Genomic DNA, 16,569 nt, shown 5'->3' with positions numbered 1-16,569 from the left:
TTGTTGGTTGTGCCACTCGGTTTTGCCCACTTGCTCACTCGCTTGTTCACCAGTTTCACGGGTTTTGCCCTCAAAGCACTTTGTTGCTCCACTTATGCCAGTTGCGGTTTTGCACCTGTTGTGGTTACATATTAATATTATTATTATTGGATTTTTATTCCACGTTTTTTAAAATATGGTCAACTGAAGGTGGTGATCATTCCTAATATTCTTGCCTCCTATTTTCACCGCCACAACAAACCTGTGAAGTGGTTGAACTAAGAGTGACTAGCCCAAAGCCACCTAGCTGCCTTTCGTGCCTTAGAGAGGCCTAGATGTCTCGTTCTCCTGGTTTCCAGGCGAACACCTAGTCTAAGGAACTATATTTAAAATTAATGCAGTTTTTGACTGACAGAGCTTGACAAAGATCTGAGATTTTAGATTTCTGCACAACTAGAATTTCTACTGCAAAAAAGATGGTGATCAGCTCTCCTCCAATTATTATTTTTAACACAGCTTAAGAAAAAAATTGAAACAATTCAAGAATAAAAAAGCCAGTTTCTCTATAGAGAACTTTGTTACTTTTTCTATCTCATGTCTCATTCCCTGTGGACAATTCGCTGCCTTCTCAAAACTATTTTGTTTTCCTCGATTTATCCTATGTTAAATTGTAAATTGATAAAAACAATCCTTGGTGTGATAATTAAAGCACCAAACATATTAATATTGTATTGCATATATACATATATACATATACCACATGGCGAATTCCTTGCCCTGGGTAAGAACAGTTTTAGGAAATTTGACCAGTATGCGACTAATGCAACAAAGCCAATCTGACTTCACATTCACACTATTTTATCAAGATAAGATCTCTAAGCTATAATCTTCCTTACAAATTAGTGTTGCCCACATCTCACCAGTTCAGAGAAACGTGCAGTGTACTGATACACATTCAGCATGTAACATTATATTGATGTTTAAAAGCAAAATGTGTTTTGGAAGTTTACCATATTTTATTTTGCTTAGAAGGTTTTGCTTTAATTTTGCTAATATATTATCCTTTTGTACATTTTAGGTTGCTAATTATGGCATGGGAGGACAATATGAGCCACATTTTGACTTCTCGAGGGTAAGATTTCATATTTTAGGTACTTTTCCCAATTATTGCTAAGGATATCTTATACCTTACAGGCTAAACTAGAGATAAGGGAAACGCCTAGTTAGTTTCAACAGATTTTTTTTTCTTTATACAAGCAAGAACAGAGTGGGATTGATATGGTTCCTGATTAGAGCATTGAGTTAAAGAAATTGTATTTGTCCCTTACTAGCACCCTGAGTTAAATTGCTCCATTTCCCACAAAAGTATTAGCAAGAAAAACAAGTTCATTGAAACAGGACATTGGGTGTGGGGTTAACCTTCCGTTTCCACTGTCATAACTGATTTATTCAACCTCCCTCTAAAGCTGCTGGTTTTAGTAAAGAAAAAGATTTTAGGGAATCCATGTCATCTTGTATTTGGCTCACAGGGTGACTTTGAACAAGTATTAGTATTATATTCATGGAGACATTTTTTTCTTACAAAGTATGAAATTATGTTTGTTAGTCTTGGATTGCATTTAAGCATTTATATTTGGAAGAAACAAATGGAGTGCTCTGTAGAGCGACCCGGGGTCCAATAACTGAGGCGAGACCAGGTTAAGTCAAACAGGAACTCTTTATTTCTAAACAACAGCTGTAGAGGCTTGGAATAAACAGAACGGAGAACAAGGGGTTTGACAGCTATTTATACTGTAGCTGTCAAACTAAACAACCAATAGGAGGGCAACATTCTCCCGCCGACAAGCCCGTGCGTCTAAACCAATCAGGGACGCCCGTCGTAAGTCGAGGACTTAACACCCCTTCCCCCCTGGATGGAGCAGGCGTAGTCGGCCAGATACGCAGGGCGCTTGCGCGTTCGACTAGATCTACGCAGTTCAGGGTTGGCTGCTTGAGTAGTAGGTGGTGCTTGTGTCACCGGCGGAACTCCCGGCGACTCGTCAGGAACACCCGAGTCGGCCTCGTCGTCGGATAGCTGGCCAGGTTCATCAAGTAAGTTGGGCTCTGGGGGCGCGTTTGAGCTAGGGACAGTTGGTGTACAGTTAGGGGGTGGAACTGTTGCAGACTCATCCAGGCCGGCCGAGTTATCTGGATGGAATGTTAAACGGGCTCTGATTTGATTCAGATGGCGGTGCCAGAGCCTGCCATCGGGTAGCCGGATTTGGTAGGAGTAGGGGCCGGTGTTTTGCTCTATGGTTCCTGGTAGCCATTTGGGTTCGCCCCCAAAGTTTTGGGCATATACAGAGTCGCCAACATTAAAGCTGCGGTGGCGACTGGTTGAGTCAGGGGGCTTCTCTGGAGAGTAGGCTGGGTGCAAGCGGTCGAGGTCGGTGCGGAGACGTCGGCCCATTAGAAGTTCTGCGGGGCTCCTGTTGGTAGAAGGGCATGGAGTTACGTGCTGTGCCAACAGGTACCGGGCCACTTTCTCTTGCCAGTCCCCATGGGTGAAACGGGAGAGGGTCTCTTTGGCTGACCTCACGGCCCTTTCTGCCAAACCATTGCTGGCAGGGCAAAATGGTGCCACCCTGGCGTGGCGTATCCCATGTCCTGCTAGGAAGACCTGGAAGGCGGCAGATGCTAGTTGCGGGCCGTTGTCCGAAACGATGACATCGGGCAACCCGTGGGTGGCAAAAAGTCTTTGCAAGGCCCTGATTAGGGCGGCCGAGGTGGTCGATGCCATGGCGACTATCTCCACCCACTTTGAGTAGGCATCGACCACCACTAGGAAGGTCTGCCCATGGAAAGGTCCAGCAAAGTCTACATGGATTCGTGACCAGGGCGACTTTGGCATCTCCCACTCTTTGACCGGAGCGGCGGGGGCTGCTGGCCGGGACATTTGGCAAGGCTGGCACCCTGCGACCCACAGAGCGGCCGCTTGATCAAAATTTGGCCACCAGACGTAACTGCGCCCTAGAGACTTCATCCTAACTATCCCCGGGTGTCCCTCATGCAGGGATTCCAAAACTCGCTGCTGGAGTTTGGCGGGCACTACTACTCTATGTCCCCACAGCAAGCACCCTCGCTGTACAGCCAACTCATGCTGTCTGACGTGGTATGGTTTGAACTCAGGACCTACTTCTGCAGGAGGCCATCCCCTGCGCACCCAGTCTAAGACCTTGCGGAGGATGGGGTCCTTAGTAGAGTGGGTAGCAATATCGGAGGCAGAGAGAGGCAGGTGTAGGGATTCAAGGAGGAGGACCTGAGAAGTAGGAGAGGGGTCATAGACAGAGATGGGCAAGGGGCAGCGGCTGAGGGCATCAGCATGCGCCAGAAGTTTGCCAGGGCGATAGATGAGAGAATACGAGTAAGCGGCTAGGAATTCAACCCAGCGTGACATGCGGGGGGAGAGGACCTGGGGCGTTGCGATGTTGCCAGCCAGGATGCCTAAGAGGGGTTTATGATCTGTGACTAGGGTGAAGTGCCGACCATAAAGGTAGTCATGGAAACGCTTGACGGCTGCCACAGCAGCCAGCGCCTCCTTGTCGATTTGGCCATAATTGCGCTCCGTGGAGGAGAGCGTCCTGGAATAAAAGGCGATGGGGGCCTCAGTGCCATTAGGGAGGGCGTGGCTTAAGACGGCCCCAATTCCGAAGGGGGAGGCGTCGGCAGTAAGAACTAAGGGAAGGCTGTCAGAGTATTGCACCAAAACGGCATCAGATGACAGGAGGGATTTGACAGCCTCAAAAGAGTATGCCTCCCGGGGGCCCCAGCGCCAGGGGGATTTCTTATCTAACAGACGGTGCAGGGGTTCGGCAACAGTGGCCTTGTGTGGCAAAAAGGTGCTATAGAAATTTAAAAGCCCGAGGAAGGCTTGTAAGTCGGTTTTGTTGCCAGGGGTGGGGGCCCGTTTGATGGCAGCTATCTTTGAGGGGGTGGGATGTATGCCAGAGGCGTCTATCAAATACCCTAAGAATTCAACCTGGGGCACCCCAAGTCTACACTTAGCCTTCTTAAGCTTAAGGCCAGCCGTTTGGAAACGGCGTAGGACTGTCCTCAGCTTGTCCTTAAGTTCTGACTGGCTGGAGGCAGAGATGATGATGTCATCAAAATATGGAACGACTCCTGGCAGCCCCTGCAGGAGTCGCTCCATAAGGCTCTGGAAAATGCCAGGAGCCACACTAATGCCAAACTGGAGGCGGTGGCATTTGAATGCCCCCCTGTGGGTAACTATGGTCTGGGCTGCAGCCGTGGCAGAGTCAACGGGGAGTTGCTGATAGGCTTGTGCCATGTCCAGCTTGGCAAAAATGGAGCCATTGCCCAATGAGTGCAACAAGTGTTGCACTACGGGTACAGGATAAGGGTGGGCTTGGAGGGCCTTATTTACTGTATTTTTATAGTCCGCGCAGATGCGGATAGACCCATCTGGCTTGATGGGCAGGACTATGGGGGTCTCCCAGGGGGCGTGGTCGGTGGGCTCTAGAATGCCCTGTGCAATAAGTTTATCTAACTCTTTATCCACCAGAGGTTTGAGTGCAAATGGCACCCTCCTGGGCTTTAATCTAACGGGGGCTACTTTTGGGTCTAAATTGAGGGAGATGGGAGATCCCTTATATTTACCTAAGTCGTCGTTGAAAACGTCTGCGAATTCGGCCATGAGATCCTCAAAGTTATCAGGGTGTACTGAATGGATGCCAGTTATGCCAAGTCCTAAAGCACCAAACCAGTCAAGCCCCAGTAGGCTGGGCAGCGGGTCTCGTACGATGATCACGGGAAGCTTGCCAGTGAAGGTCTTATGCTCCACTAGGAGCTTGGTGCCGCCCATGACAGGAATGTAATTCCCTTGATAGTCCCGAAGGCGTACTTGGCATGGTTGAAGGGCGCGTTTTTGAATATTTGGTGTCACTTGTTTTAGAGTGTGCCAAGAGATTAGAGATTTGGAAGACCCCGTGTCGACTTCCATTTGGCAGGGGGTTCCTTCTATGGTGATCGTCATGTAGATTTTCTTGTTGGCACTAACTCTGGCTTGGCGGGCAGACACTGCAGGAGCGTTGTTACTCTTTGAAACAGCAAAACAGTCACCGCTTGGCTTGGGTGTTTTTTGAAACGGTCGTCTGGAGGCGTTCAGCTGCGTTCCTTGCAGATTAGCCCGGCAGACTCTTGCCAGGTGCCCCTTTTTTCCACATCTGCGGCAGATGGTGGTTTTAAAACGGCAAGCCGCTCTGGGATGCATTTCACCGCAGCCTTGACAGGGAGACCCTGTGAAGTCCTTGTCTGAGGTATTTCTTTTGCCCTTGGAGGTTTTGAGACGGCTAACCTCCTCCTCCTCCTCCTCAATCACCTCAGAGTCTGCCTCTTCCGAATGGATGGTGTTGGGCTTGGTGGCAGGAGCGGCGGCTTGCGATTTACGAATTTCTAAGGTAGATCTGCTAGATAGTTCGCACGCCTGGGCCTCCTCTATGGCAGTCGCAAGGGTAATTTCTTTCTTCTCTAACAAGTGGCGTTGTATTCTTAAGTCTTTTACGCCACAAACGAACTGCTCCAGGAGAGAGTCTTCTAGCTGGGCAAATTCGCAGTTTAAGGCGGCAGTCCTGAGGGTGGCCATGTAGTGGTTGATGGATTCCCCCTCAGCTTGAAGGATCTGTCTGAAAGCGAACCTTCGAGCTATCCGCGATGGCGTGGGTTCGTAATGGCTCTTCAGTTTGTCCCTCAGGACTTCCCACGACACTGTCTGGACAGGGACTGGGGCAAGCAGGGCTAGCGCGACAGCAAACATTTCGGGACCGCAGGCATTTAAAAAGTGTGCCCTTTTCCGGCTGCTGGACAGCCCTGTATAGTCGTTCGCTTCCAGGAAGCACTCGAATCTAGCCTCGTATGAGTTCCAGGTTTCTGTGGCTGGGTTGAAAGGAGCGAATGTTGGGGGTGCCATCCTGATAAGGACGGTTCTGTTTCTGTGAGAAACTTGTCTTCTCAAACGACGTCTCGTCGTTTAGTGACTTCGCTAGCGCCTTGGCTTAGCGCTAGTGACTTCAGCTGTTGACCACCTGTCTCTTCACGCCCAGGATCCCATCCTCGTCGCCAGTGCTCTGTAGAGCGACCCGGGGTCCAATAACTGAGGCGAGACCAGGTTAAGTCAAACAGGAACTCTTTATTTCTAAACAACAGCTGTAGAGGCTTGGAATAAACAGAACGGAGAACAAGGGGTTTGACAGCTATTTATACTGTAGCTGTCAAACTAAACAACCAATAGGAGGGCAACATTCTCCCGCCGACAAGCCCGTGCGTCTAAACCAATCAGGGACGCCCGTCGTAAGTCGAGGACTTAACACGGAGAGCAAGGAAAGCACTGTGTGCACTTCTGTATTTTTTCTAAATTACTTTCTCTCAATTAGAAAAATTAGGATTTCCTCCCATAAAGTACTTTCAATTATAAGCCAAATGGTAAGTGATTAGTCCAAGATTGGGTGTAATGTCAAAGAACTCCACCATCCCTCCCCCCAAAAGATATGCCCACCCCCATCCCTTTCCTGGCAAATGTACATTATCTGTCTCATGGCAGGAAATTTTTTGTAGTTTTCTCAAACTTATATGAACATAAAATGACAATCGTTATTTTTAAAGAAGGTAATTGTGTTAAGGGATGTGATTAGTAGGCAGCTGTACTGTGTCTGAGGTTTAGGCAGAGAACTTTAAGATACATGTGTTTTGAAAAAGAGATGTCATTCACCAGCCCATCTTTTCCTGGAAAAACTCCCTCATGATTTGGAGAATAATAATATCAAGAAACAATGCTGTGGCTTTTCTTCCAATGGTATATTTTCAACCATCTACATGTTAGCCAATAAAGTCAAATGGGGATAGGAAACACTTGGTAAGATTAGATCACATTTCTATTTCAGCTGTCTCTAGAAGAAGTTAATTAAGAGGTAACCATCTGTCTATCTAATACATTGTTCAGGTTCCAACTGAGAGGTATCTTTGAAATCATAGTCATGTTATTTCTCAGTGGTTCTGTAATAGAGTTTGAAGATTGTTGAGGTGGTTCCAATTTTTACATGGTCAACAATTACTACAATTTAGCATTCCCTGCAACAAACTATGCCCATCTCTGAACATCCAAAGAGGCGTGTGTGTAGGTTCTAGATACACAGAATTGAAGTGAGTCTCCAACTGATTCATTTTATGGCACCTTTCTTGATATCTCTTTCCAATTTATGATAAATTGTTGATGAATACGGAGTATGATTTTCAAGCCATCTGAATTATCTACTTAATAAACATTTAATTAGCTTATCAATCAGGATATCTTTAAATTTTTTGGTGAAATGCTTTGCTAAAGTCAAGATTATTTTTGCTGCATTCCACAAACTATTATTATGGAAACAACTCAATTAAAAAAATAGTCTCACAATACTTTTAACTTCTTAGAGTAGCACTATTTTTTGACTTTGTTTTTCTTTCCTTTCTTCCCTTTGTGTATATTAGGGCCTTGGGATCATGTCTTACTATATAAAGACATGATAAAACAAGCTATTATCTGATTGCATCTGTGTCAGGACAAATCTGTTATATCAAATCAGTGGATACTTAAAGCTTCTTCACTAAAACTGATCTGTGTAAGGGAGGCAATGAAACAATCAACAAGATATTCATTCTTGGATGATATGTCATGCTTGGAATTTAGTTGTCAGCAGCCAAATTTGAGGAAAGTTAGCAGCTGGATTTCTTAGGGATTTGGACTGGTCCTCCAGGCTCTGTATATAGCACAGGTTATAATTTGAATCTGTTTGCTGTTGTTTTATGATAATTCAAGTTTCCAAAGCAGTTGTATAACTGTTTATTGATTGACTGGTTGAAATTTATTAGCTGTCCTATTCTGGTCAACTCTGGGCAGCATACAAAACTAAAAAACATAAAAATAACGACAAACATTAAGTCAACAGGCAGCTCAGACTAAAATACTCTTAACAAAATCCAGAAAAGAAAACTGGGTTCATTAAACAATGACAGACATCAACTTCAGGCCTGGGACTAGAGGCAAGTTTTCAAAGCTTTCCAGAATCCCAGGAGACAGGGTGCCATCCTTATATCAGAGGAGATGCTGTTCCAGAGGAACCCACAACAGAGAGAGCATACTTGCTCAGCCTCACAAGACGGTAACATTTAATGGAGAGGACCTAAAGCACACCACTCTGTTGGAATGCATTGGCTGAACGGAAACAATTGGAGATAAATGGTCTCACAGGTATCTAAGCCCTATGCCATATAGAGCTTTATAGATAATAAACAGCAGCTTGAATTGCAGTTGGTAGCCAACTGGCAATCAATGCAACTTTGTTCCTGAAAGCTGAGCTTAAGCTAGAGAATCTCATATCAACATATCTACTAGGCAGAGCTTCTAAGAGCCCTCAATGAGTTGCAGATGACCAGAGCTATATCTCTTTCCCTGGGATTGTGGCTGGTGCCAAACCTGAAACCTAGATGGTCATATTTCCAGAGAAGGATCTCCTCCTCTAGCCCTACCCAGATTATGCATGCCAGGTTGTTCTCTCATCCACAATTAAACTATGGATGCGGGCAGATTTATTACACACTAACCTGCCATTCACAGGCAGTCATAGCTTTGCTTATTTGATCATAGATTCTCCTACGCTTATAAAAAATATTTTGGTACTGATCATAAATCATTCTGAAGACCAGTTTTCATTTTTTTAAAGAGCTGTTATGCTGTTTTTAACATGTTATATTTATAAATTTAAATGTTTTTTTTTAAAAAATCTATCCTATTAGCTCTCCTCTGTCCTACTACTGTAACATGATCTCAAAGTTTCAGGTGTAATAACCAGATCAGAAAGTTTGGGGATTCCTGTGGCATTAATGTGCCATGATATCACATATTTATTGATCCTAACTGTATTTTTCAGGAACAATTCCTCGTTGTAGTTCCAGAAAAAACAGCATTCACTTAGCTGAAAGCATTGCCACTTTTGTCATCCATTGTAGCATAGTATCAATAAAGGCCTGAAAGAACCTTGCTTTTAATAGAAAAATGTTCATTGCTCTTATATCTGTTTCCCCCCCCCCCCCACAAAGTACAAAGTACAAAGTACAAAGATAAGGAGAGTTGCTCTATGGCTAGTTGGGATTTAGTAACACAGCATTTTTCCGTTCTTGGCTGCTGGTCATGAATGGGAAATGGCACTTTTGATTTCTATTAGCTGAAAAGTGCCCTTTACTTTTCACTTTTTAAAGTGCACGGAATGATCATTCAGCCACAGGTTTACCAAATATACTAATCCAATAGTGGAAAAAAAGAACCTATTAGCATATCTGATGTATTACAACTCTTGTCAGTCACAGAGGGTTCACAGAGATCTCATTGTGCTAAACCAAAATGTGTTTTGTTTATTTTTGGCTAAGCATGTTGTGTGAAGCCACCCATGGTGGTTTGTAACTTTGACATACAGTACAGTCTCAGCATATAATCTCAGTTGTGACTTATTCAGAAAGCCATGGTATGAGGGTGAAGGTTCGTTCTCCGAGCTTGTGGGCAACCATGATGTGAAAGTGTTAAATATTGCAGCTTTTTCTATCAGGATCTCAGATTTTTAGGAAATTTCTTAGAAAATGACTAATAAATCAGAGAACAAACCTTCACCTCTCATCCTATACCCGAGCAACAGATATTCGCCACTATTGTAAATAAACTATGGTCTAGCACAGAGTGTGGACTAAAACAACTGTTCGTTTGCAGACATGTTTTTTGAATATGTTGAATTAATATGCTATTGCATCTGAGACTTTGACTTAAACCTGCAACCCTGTTCATATACACCTGAGAAAAAGTCCCTGGAACAATTGGGTGCGCCTTCCTTCTATTAAGATTTGTAGGCAACCTCCACATCCTGTTTCCAAAGCAACAAACCTGCAATCAATTTGGAAGTTGGGTTAAAGTTGTTGTTTGTTTCAGCGACCCTTTGACTTCACACTCAAAACGGAAGGAAATAGGCTAGCAACATTTCTTAACTATGTAAGTATCTTTGTATTCTTGTCCCCGTGCTTGAAATTTGCAGTTTACTTTTATTTAATTTTGTAGAAAGAGGAACCTGATGTTTTCAAGCATTTAGGGACTGGGAACCGTTTGGCCACTTTTTTGAACTATGTAAGTATAAAGTCTTGGAAAAGTAGAGTAAGACTTGTTTTTTCATGCTACCATCTTAAATGGAATTAATTGCATGATTTTTTTTAGAGATTGTTGACCCAGTGTTAATTGAAGTCATAGTATTTGTGGAGATTTAGTTTTCCACCTTCTTCTTCATGTACACTATGAAGTTTGGCTTAATTGTGCAAAGGAAATTAGTGACTAAAATACATTTTTAACAGTGGAGCTTTTGTGAGAACTGATTTGGGAACCCATTCGATCATTATTATTTGTGCAGCCACAGAATCTGTTCTCATTTTACTTCCCATGACTTGAAAATGTTAAATATTGCAGTTATTTAAATCAGGATCTCAGTTTTTAAAGAAATTTAGAATTAGAAATTTAGAAATTAGAAAATGACTAATAAAAGTCATTAATTTATTCCAGATATGTGCCTGCAGTGTAGTTATTATTACTGTTACTAGTTCATTAGAATATCACTTCTAATCTGCAGTCTAGCAATTATGGAGCATTCATTAAACCTAGTGGGCATTCATTCAGACTTAGACTTCTAAAATCATTGATCCAGAGAAAGAATTGCTGATATCTTTCTGCTTGCTGTAGCCAACATCCAGCTCTAGTCATATTTTGCCGTTTTAACTGGAAGATACATGTGCTTAAAGATAACAATGATAAAGCAATTCAGTAGAATCTCCAAAGTAGCATGGAACCAGAAAGATTAGGGTATTTCACGTTCAGTTACCATCTCAGCGTTTCAGTTTCTTCCTAAAATTTGCTAAATTCCATGTCCTGTAGGATGATTGCATCTCTTTAGAGGGGCCTTATTGTCCCTAAATTAAAACATGGTAGTTTGAATCCAAATATATGTTCCATCAGTTGAACAAAATTTACAGAATGGAATATGATTGCCCTTCTGTTTCTGCTGCAGCTGCCTGTATCACTTTGAGGTTAATACTAGTGCTAGAAACAGAGTTACATTATGTAGATCTACAAATCGAGGAGGAAGGTGCTACTCTACACAATTTAGATTCAGAACTATTACACAAAAATAGTAACTCCTCATCTTAGTTTAAAGTAAATGCACTATGTAAGATACAAATGCTTGTGTTCTGTGGCATCTGTGGCTAAACCAAAATAAAGCTGTGTTAGTTTCATTGCAGTGTTTCAAATTCATAAATAGATTGCTCAGAGAAGCACAGAATTAAGCAGTATCGTTAGAGCTAAGGCAATTTTTCAATTTACTAAGCAAATGCATTGACCAGAAGACAGTAGTCTTTATTCTCTGATTAGTAATGTAATCTCCCCAAAATCAGGAAGAGATGAAGGCTGCAGTCTTCAAGCCATATACAGGTAATCCTCTAGTTACGACAGTTCACTTAGCAACTGTTCGAAGTTACAACAACACCCTCCCAAATACTTAAAACACAATCCTGAAGTTAAGAATGTTGCAGCACCACTGCAGTCATTTACATTTACAAATGATGGCAGAGGTACTGCAACATTTGCCCCTGCCTATTCCCCCCCGCCACCGGCACTGGGCCTGTGGAAACTCACCTTGTGACAATCTAGCGAGTCGTCAGTTCCTTCACCTGCTTTGGTGCATTCACAAGAGAACAGAGGCCTAAAGTAGTCCTAGATCATGCAAGATCAATAGCGCAAAGTCTCACGCTACTGATCTTGCATGATCTCATACTGCAGTACTTTAGGCCTCTTTTCTCTGCGAACCAAGGCCTGCACGAGATCTGCAGCAAAAGGCTTTGCAAACAGAGAGGCCTTCCCTCTGTCTGGAAAGGTGCAAAAAGCATTTGTAAGCTGATGGGAGGCTTGAAGCAACCCAATTTTGTTACCCCAAAGTCTTGTCGGCTTGCAAATGCTTTTTGGGCTGAGACTGCAATCTGGCAAAGAAACCAAGGCAGAGAGGCTAGAGAGGAGACAATTTATAGATCTTCACAAGGTAAGTGACAGCGGCAAGATGGGGAGGAGCAATTGTGGGGACCCCAGGGGAGGGAGCATGTAATATCTCAGTGGCTCCAGGCAGGCCTTGGGTGGTCTGAAGCAGGTGGCCTGTTCCATTACTAGCCCACCCCCCCACCCCATGGCCTTCCCCGCCCTGAGATACCTCATGTGCACTTAACGACCTGTGCATTTGATTAGTGAACGCGCGAGTGAAAGCAGGGAGTGATCACATTCATTTTATGTGATTCACTCCAACGTATCCTCAAGTTACGAATGTAATTGGCAGGTTCCATTACATTTATAACTTGAGTTCTACCTGTATTAAGTACAGATAAGTTTGTGCTATTAGTCCCAATTGTGATCAAACACTAACTGTTTTTATACCAAATAAAAGTAAGTTTATTTCTCTATTATATTTTTTTAAAATAACTATTTTTAATGCTTATGTTGGGTTTTTTATTCCTAAAAATCTGCGTCCATGGGCTTTTTCTCTCTCCCTGTTAAAAGATGTCATGGATGCGCCTTCAAAACTTTGAATGTGGCTCCCAGAACCTCTCGAGAGGTTGCTGCATACATTTCTAATGTGACAGAAGGGGAAATTTATTATGAAATATATGAGGAGTACAGTAATCGTATTATCTGTACAATTTACATTTGGGTGTAAATTAAATCAAATTTCGGTTTTATCCTGGCTCCATCCACTTCTTAGGATGTGGCCTTCATCCTGCAAAAGGATGCAAACTGTTGCTAGATAAGGAAAAAAAAAGAGTTGATGTGGACTCAGTGGAAGATCTTACGGATGTCCCATTTTCTTTCTCAGATGAGTGATGTTGAAGCAGGAGGTGCAACAGTTTTCCCAGATTTTGGAGCTGCAATTTGGCCCAAAAAGGTAACAATTGTGCTTTTCTGTAACAAATGCTTTCCCACTAGAAAGGTGATAATTAAGTTTGGAGTCTATTGATCTACAGAATTTCTACTTAGTTAGTCATTCAGGATAACAAGATTGTTGCAATGAGAAAATTGTGGTTGCTATCCATAAGTGAGAATATTCCAGTGGGACAGCACCAGTCATTAAATTTTAGGCTGATCCTTACTCAGACAGCCTTCCTCTGTATTGAACAGAATTTTAAATCTGTCTTTGCCGGAAAGAGTTTTACAACGTGTATTTAAGGAGCATTATATCCTTTTGTTTAATTAAAGGGCTCCATATAATTTTACTTTCTAATAACAAAATAGGATTTCTTCTTCTCTTTGCTGCATGCCCATTCTAACCCCTCAGTTCTCAAGCAGACTAGAAGTTTACGAATCAAATTAATTAATATTTGCAATGGGTCTTCCATAATATTCCACAGCTTAATGCAATAAGTGAATCCAGCCAATTTGGCACTTTTCATTAAAAAATTAAGGGGATCCATCTCTGTCACACTGAAATAAATGTAACCTGCATCCAAGAAATACTTGTGTTTGCTATAAATGCATTTCTCTTCAGTGAAGAGCAGTACTGTTTCCCAAGTTCCAGTTCATATGGGTATTAATATTATGTTGGTTTAAAGGGCCTAATTAATTTTTCTCCAAAGAAAGCCTGTTTTTAATTTTGCAGTTGTCAGTATCATGTTTTGGTGTAATTTTTGGAACGGAGAGCTTTTTGTCTTAACTCTGTTGCTAAAATAATTTAGAATAACCAATAATTTGGTTATTAATTTGTAGTTAATAGATTTAATACATGAACAGTAATTTGCATTATTCCTACCATATATTTTTGCAGCTTTAAAATGTATTTACAAATTAACTGCAATTTTCATTCTAATTAATAAAAGAATCTGCAAAATCTGTGTCAAATAATATTTTTCTTATCGTTGGTTATGTATTTCTTCATTTCTAGAGAGCATGAATTCGTATAGTGTTAGTTCTAACACCCCCTTAGACTTTGGTCTAGGTGATTTTGGATCAGTCACTCTCTTAGCCCTGGGAGGGATATAATGGCAAACCACTTCTGAAAAGGATGCCAGGACAACTGCAGAGACTTCTCTAGACAGTCACCAGGAGTTAAGGCTATCTTGAAAGCACACATTTCCTTTTTTTCCACTTTCCTCCTACATTCAAAGACATTAAAAGTGGAAATGGAAAATATTGTAAATAAATTCCAACATATTAAAAACAACAACTAGGTATGAATATCCTATGGACTCTCTATTCTTATAGCAGTCTTAAATTAGATGAAAATGCACTCAACACTGAATTTATTTAAAGGAGTAAAGTTTGTTGTTGTTTTCAGGGGACTGCAGTTTTCTGGTATAACCTCTTCCGAAGTGGAGAAGGTGATTATCGAACGAGACATGCAGCATGCCCAGTGTTAGTAGGCTGTAAATGGGGTAAGTAAAAATGATATCTTTGTTTTGGGAAGCAAGATTTAAGGTTTGTCAAACAGCTAAGGAACACTGGATTATTTTTGGTATAGGATTTTTGTCTTGCTATGACACATTCTTGGACAATGTACTCCCACATTAAGATTCCTTTGCTATTAGCTTATGTCTACAACTTTGATGGTCACTTATAGGATAAGAAAAATAGAAAATGCTATCTGCTATAATACTGACAAGATGTGAGTACTAGCTAGGAAGAACGTAGCATTTCAATGAAATTTTAAGCAACAGAACATTTGAACATTCAGAGTTCCATGTAGTTGTCTTTAGCATCAGTCATATATCATTTAACAAGGAATACTCCCCGTATGAGCACTCCTGTTAATTCCCACCCACAAGGCTCATTGACGTTTCTCAGATGGCATTGGCTCTCAGTGGGCATATTGTGTTCAGTGCAACCATTGTCAGGAAGAAAACCTTTATGCATGCCGTAGGGCCATAAAGTGCCTATCAGGGAGCAATCATCGTAAAGTAATGGTGGCGAGGGGAGAGGGATGCCAGGAAGGTTTGTATATAATCATGCCAGAATGAACTAAGGGTGATTCTAAAACTCAAGTTTTATAGGAGCATCATGATCCATCTCCCTTTCTGCTCATGGGATGTTATATTAGATATTAAACACTCTCATTTGCATCAGCTGTAGGAGAGTTTTCCTCAAGTTGAGTGTTTTCCAGATGTGCAATTGCTGAGAATTCTGGAAATTCACACATCTGTAGTTATCAAAGTCGGTGAAAACTGTTCTTTAGCCACATGTAGCCCATTGACACTCCTTTGGAAACCTTCCTTACCATTCATAAATTGAGTGGGACTAAAATAAATCATTTTTCCTTCTGCATTTTGGGAGCTGGAGAAAATGGACAAGATAAGTCAAATAAAGCTCTTTGCTACAAATCACTTGTGCACAACTCCTCAAGGATTCAACATGAAGAGGTAGATAGGTGGTATATAAAGCTATCTTCCAAGGCTTCACACCCACAAGCATATCATATGAATATAATGGCCAAAAATTATATATCCAATTATATGCATCTTCATTCAAAAACTAGATTTAGAGCAGACTGAAATACTATTATCAATGTTATATGTGAATTGTATGTTGTCAAATAAAATTCTATTCTCTAAAATGCGATGCAGGAAAGTTATAGGTAGTTCTGCTTTTATTACTATATCGATTGCATTTATCATTTTATATAATTTAAAGTATTTGTGTATTTTTAGAGTCATACAATGGCTGAAGATGCTTTGTATGACAGATGGCAAATAAGTTTTTAATATAAATGAATAAGTGTAACAATCTTGGTTTTTTTAACAGTATCAAACAAATGGTTTCATGAGAGAGGAAATGAATTTTTAAGACCATGTGGTACAACAGAAGTGGACTGAACCAGCCCAACCATATTTTCTTCCTCTGCTGTCAGCCTTCTGCGTTGTTCAGTTCATTTCTAAGAAATGACTTCTACTATGAAAATGAGAGCATTATTTATTGAAGAAAGGCAGCATCTTACAGGAAAACAAGACAGCTCTTTGGATAGTTGGTGCTATGTGCTTATATGTGGACACTGTCATTTCTCTTCTCCTTTCAGTTTCTGCAACATCCAGCAACGTGATACATTACACATTGGTCATAGAACATTTTTTCAAAATGTATATTTTGAAAATGTTACTGTATTTTCTAGGAAGTGCAACTTCCATTAAACCTTTTTAAAAAGAAGCCACGTGTGTCATGTGTGCTTAATCTGTGGCAAGTGTTGAGATCATTCCCACGTCACTAGCTATTCGGCGGGGAAGAGGAAGCCAAAGGTGACTTAGGCTTCATAATAGCTACAGATATCATTTGCTGCAGAATTGGGAAGAAGAAATCTCATGTAGGTGAAGAACCTGAAAATCGTGGCTTCAGATGAATGTGCACAGCAACATGTCAGCAGGCTTCAAATCATGCTTTGGAAAATATATCGAATATCACAAATATGTATATGTATTTGTTGGTTTTTTCCTCTGTGACTAAACTAAAGG

General features: G+C 41.6%; 1 protein-coding gene across 2 annotated transcripts in view; it reads left to right on the top strand.

Annotated features, from left to right (window-relative positions):
* The window catches only part of P4HA2 (prolyl 4-hydroxylase subunit alpha 2), a 59,233-nt gene extending 42,966 nt beyond the window's left edge, over positions 1 to 16,267 (top strand). The window contains exons 12-16 of one of the 2 annotated variants that reach the window (XM_070933923.1): positions 1,058 to 1,111; positions 10,112 to 10,177; positions 12,954 to 13,022; positions 14,409 to 14,505; positions 15,869 to 16,267. In XM_070933923.1, coding sequence (XP_070790024.1) covers positions 1,058 to 1,111; positions 10,112 to 10,177; positions 12,954 to 13,022; positions 14,409 to 14,505; positions 15,869 to 15,939 — 357 coding nt within the window. In that variant the 3' untranslated portion in view covers positions 15,940 to 16,267. Of the gene's footprint in view, positions 1 to 1,057; positions 1,112 to 9,985; positions 10,046 to 10,111; positions 10,178 to 12,953; positions 13,023 to 14,408; positions 14,506 to 15,868 lie in introns of both variants that reach the window. The other variant, XM_070933924.1, reaches the window with a different exon arrangement.
* The last annotated feature ends 302 nt before the right edge of the window (positions 16,268 to 16,569 follow it).

Source organism: Pituophis catenifer, unplaced genomic scaffold, assembly GCF_029215685.1.
Source record: "Pituophis catenifer annectens isolate HBS135680 unplaced genomic scaffold, rPitCat1.0.hap2 SCAF_2, whole genome shotgun sequence".
NCBI lineage: Eukaryota > Metazoa > Chordata > Lepidosauria > Squamata > Colubridae > Pituophis > Pituophis catenifer.
Note: the sequence above shows the minus strand (reverse complement) of the source record. Positions and strands in the feature narration are given on the sequence as shown.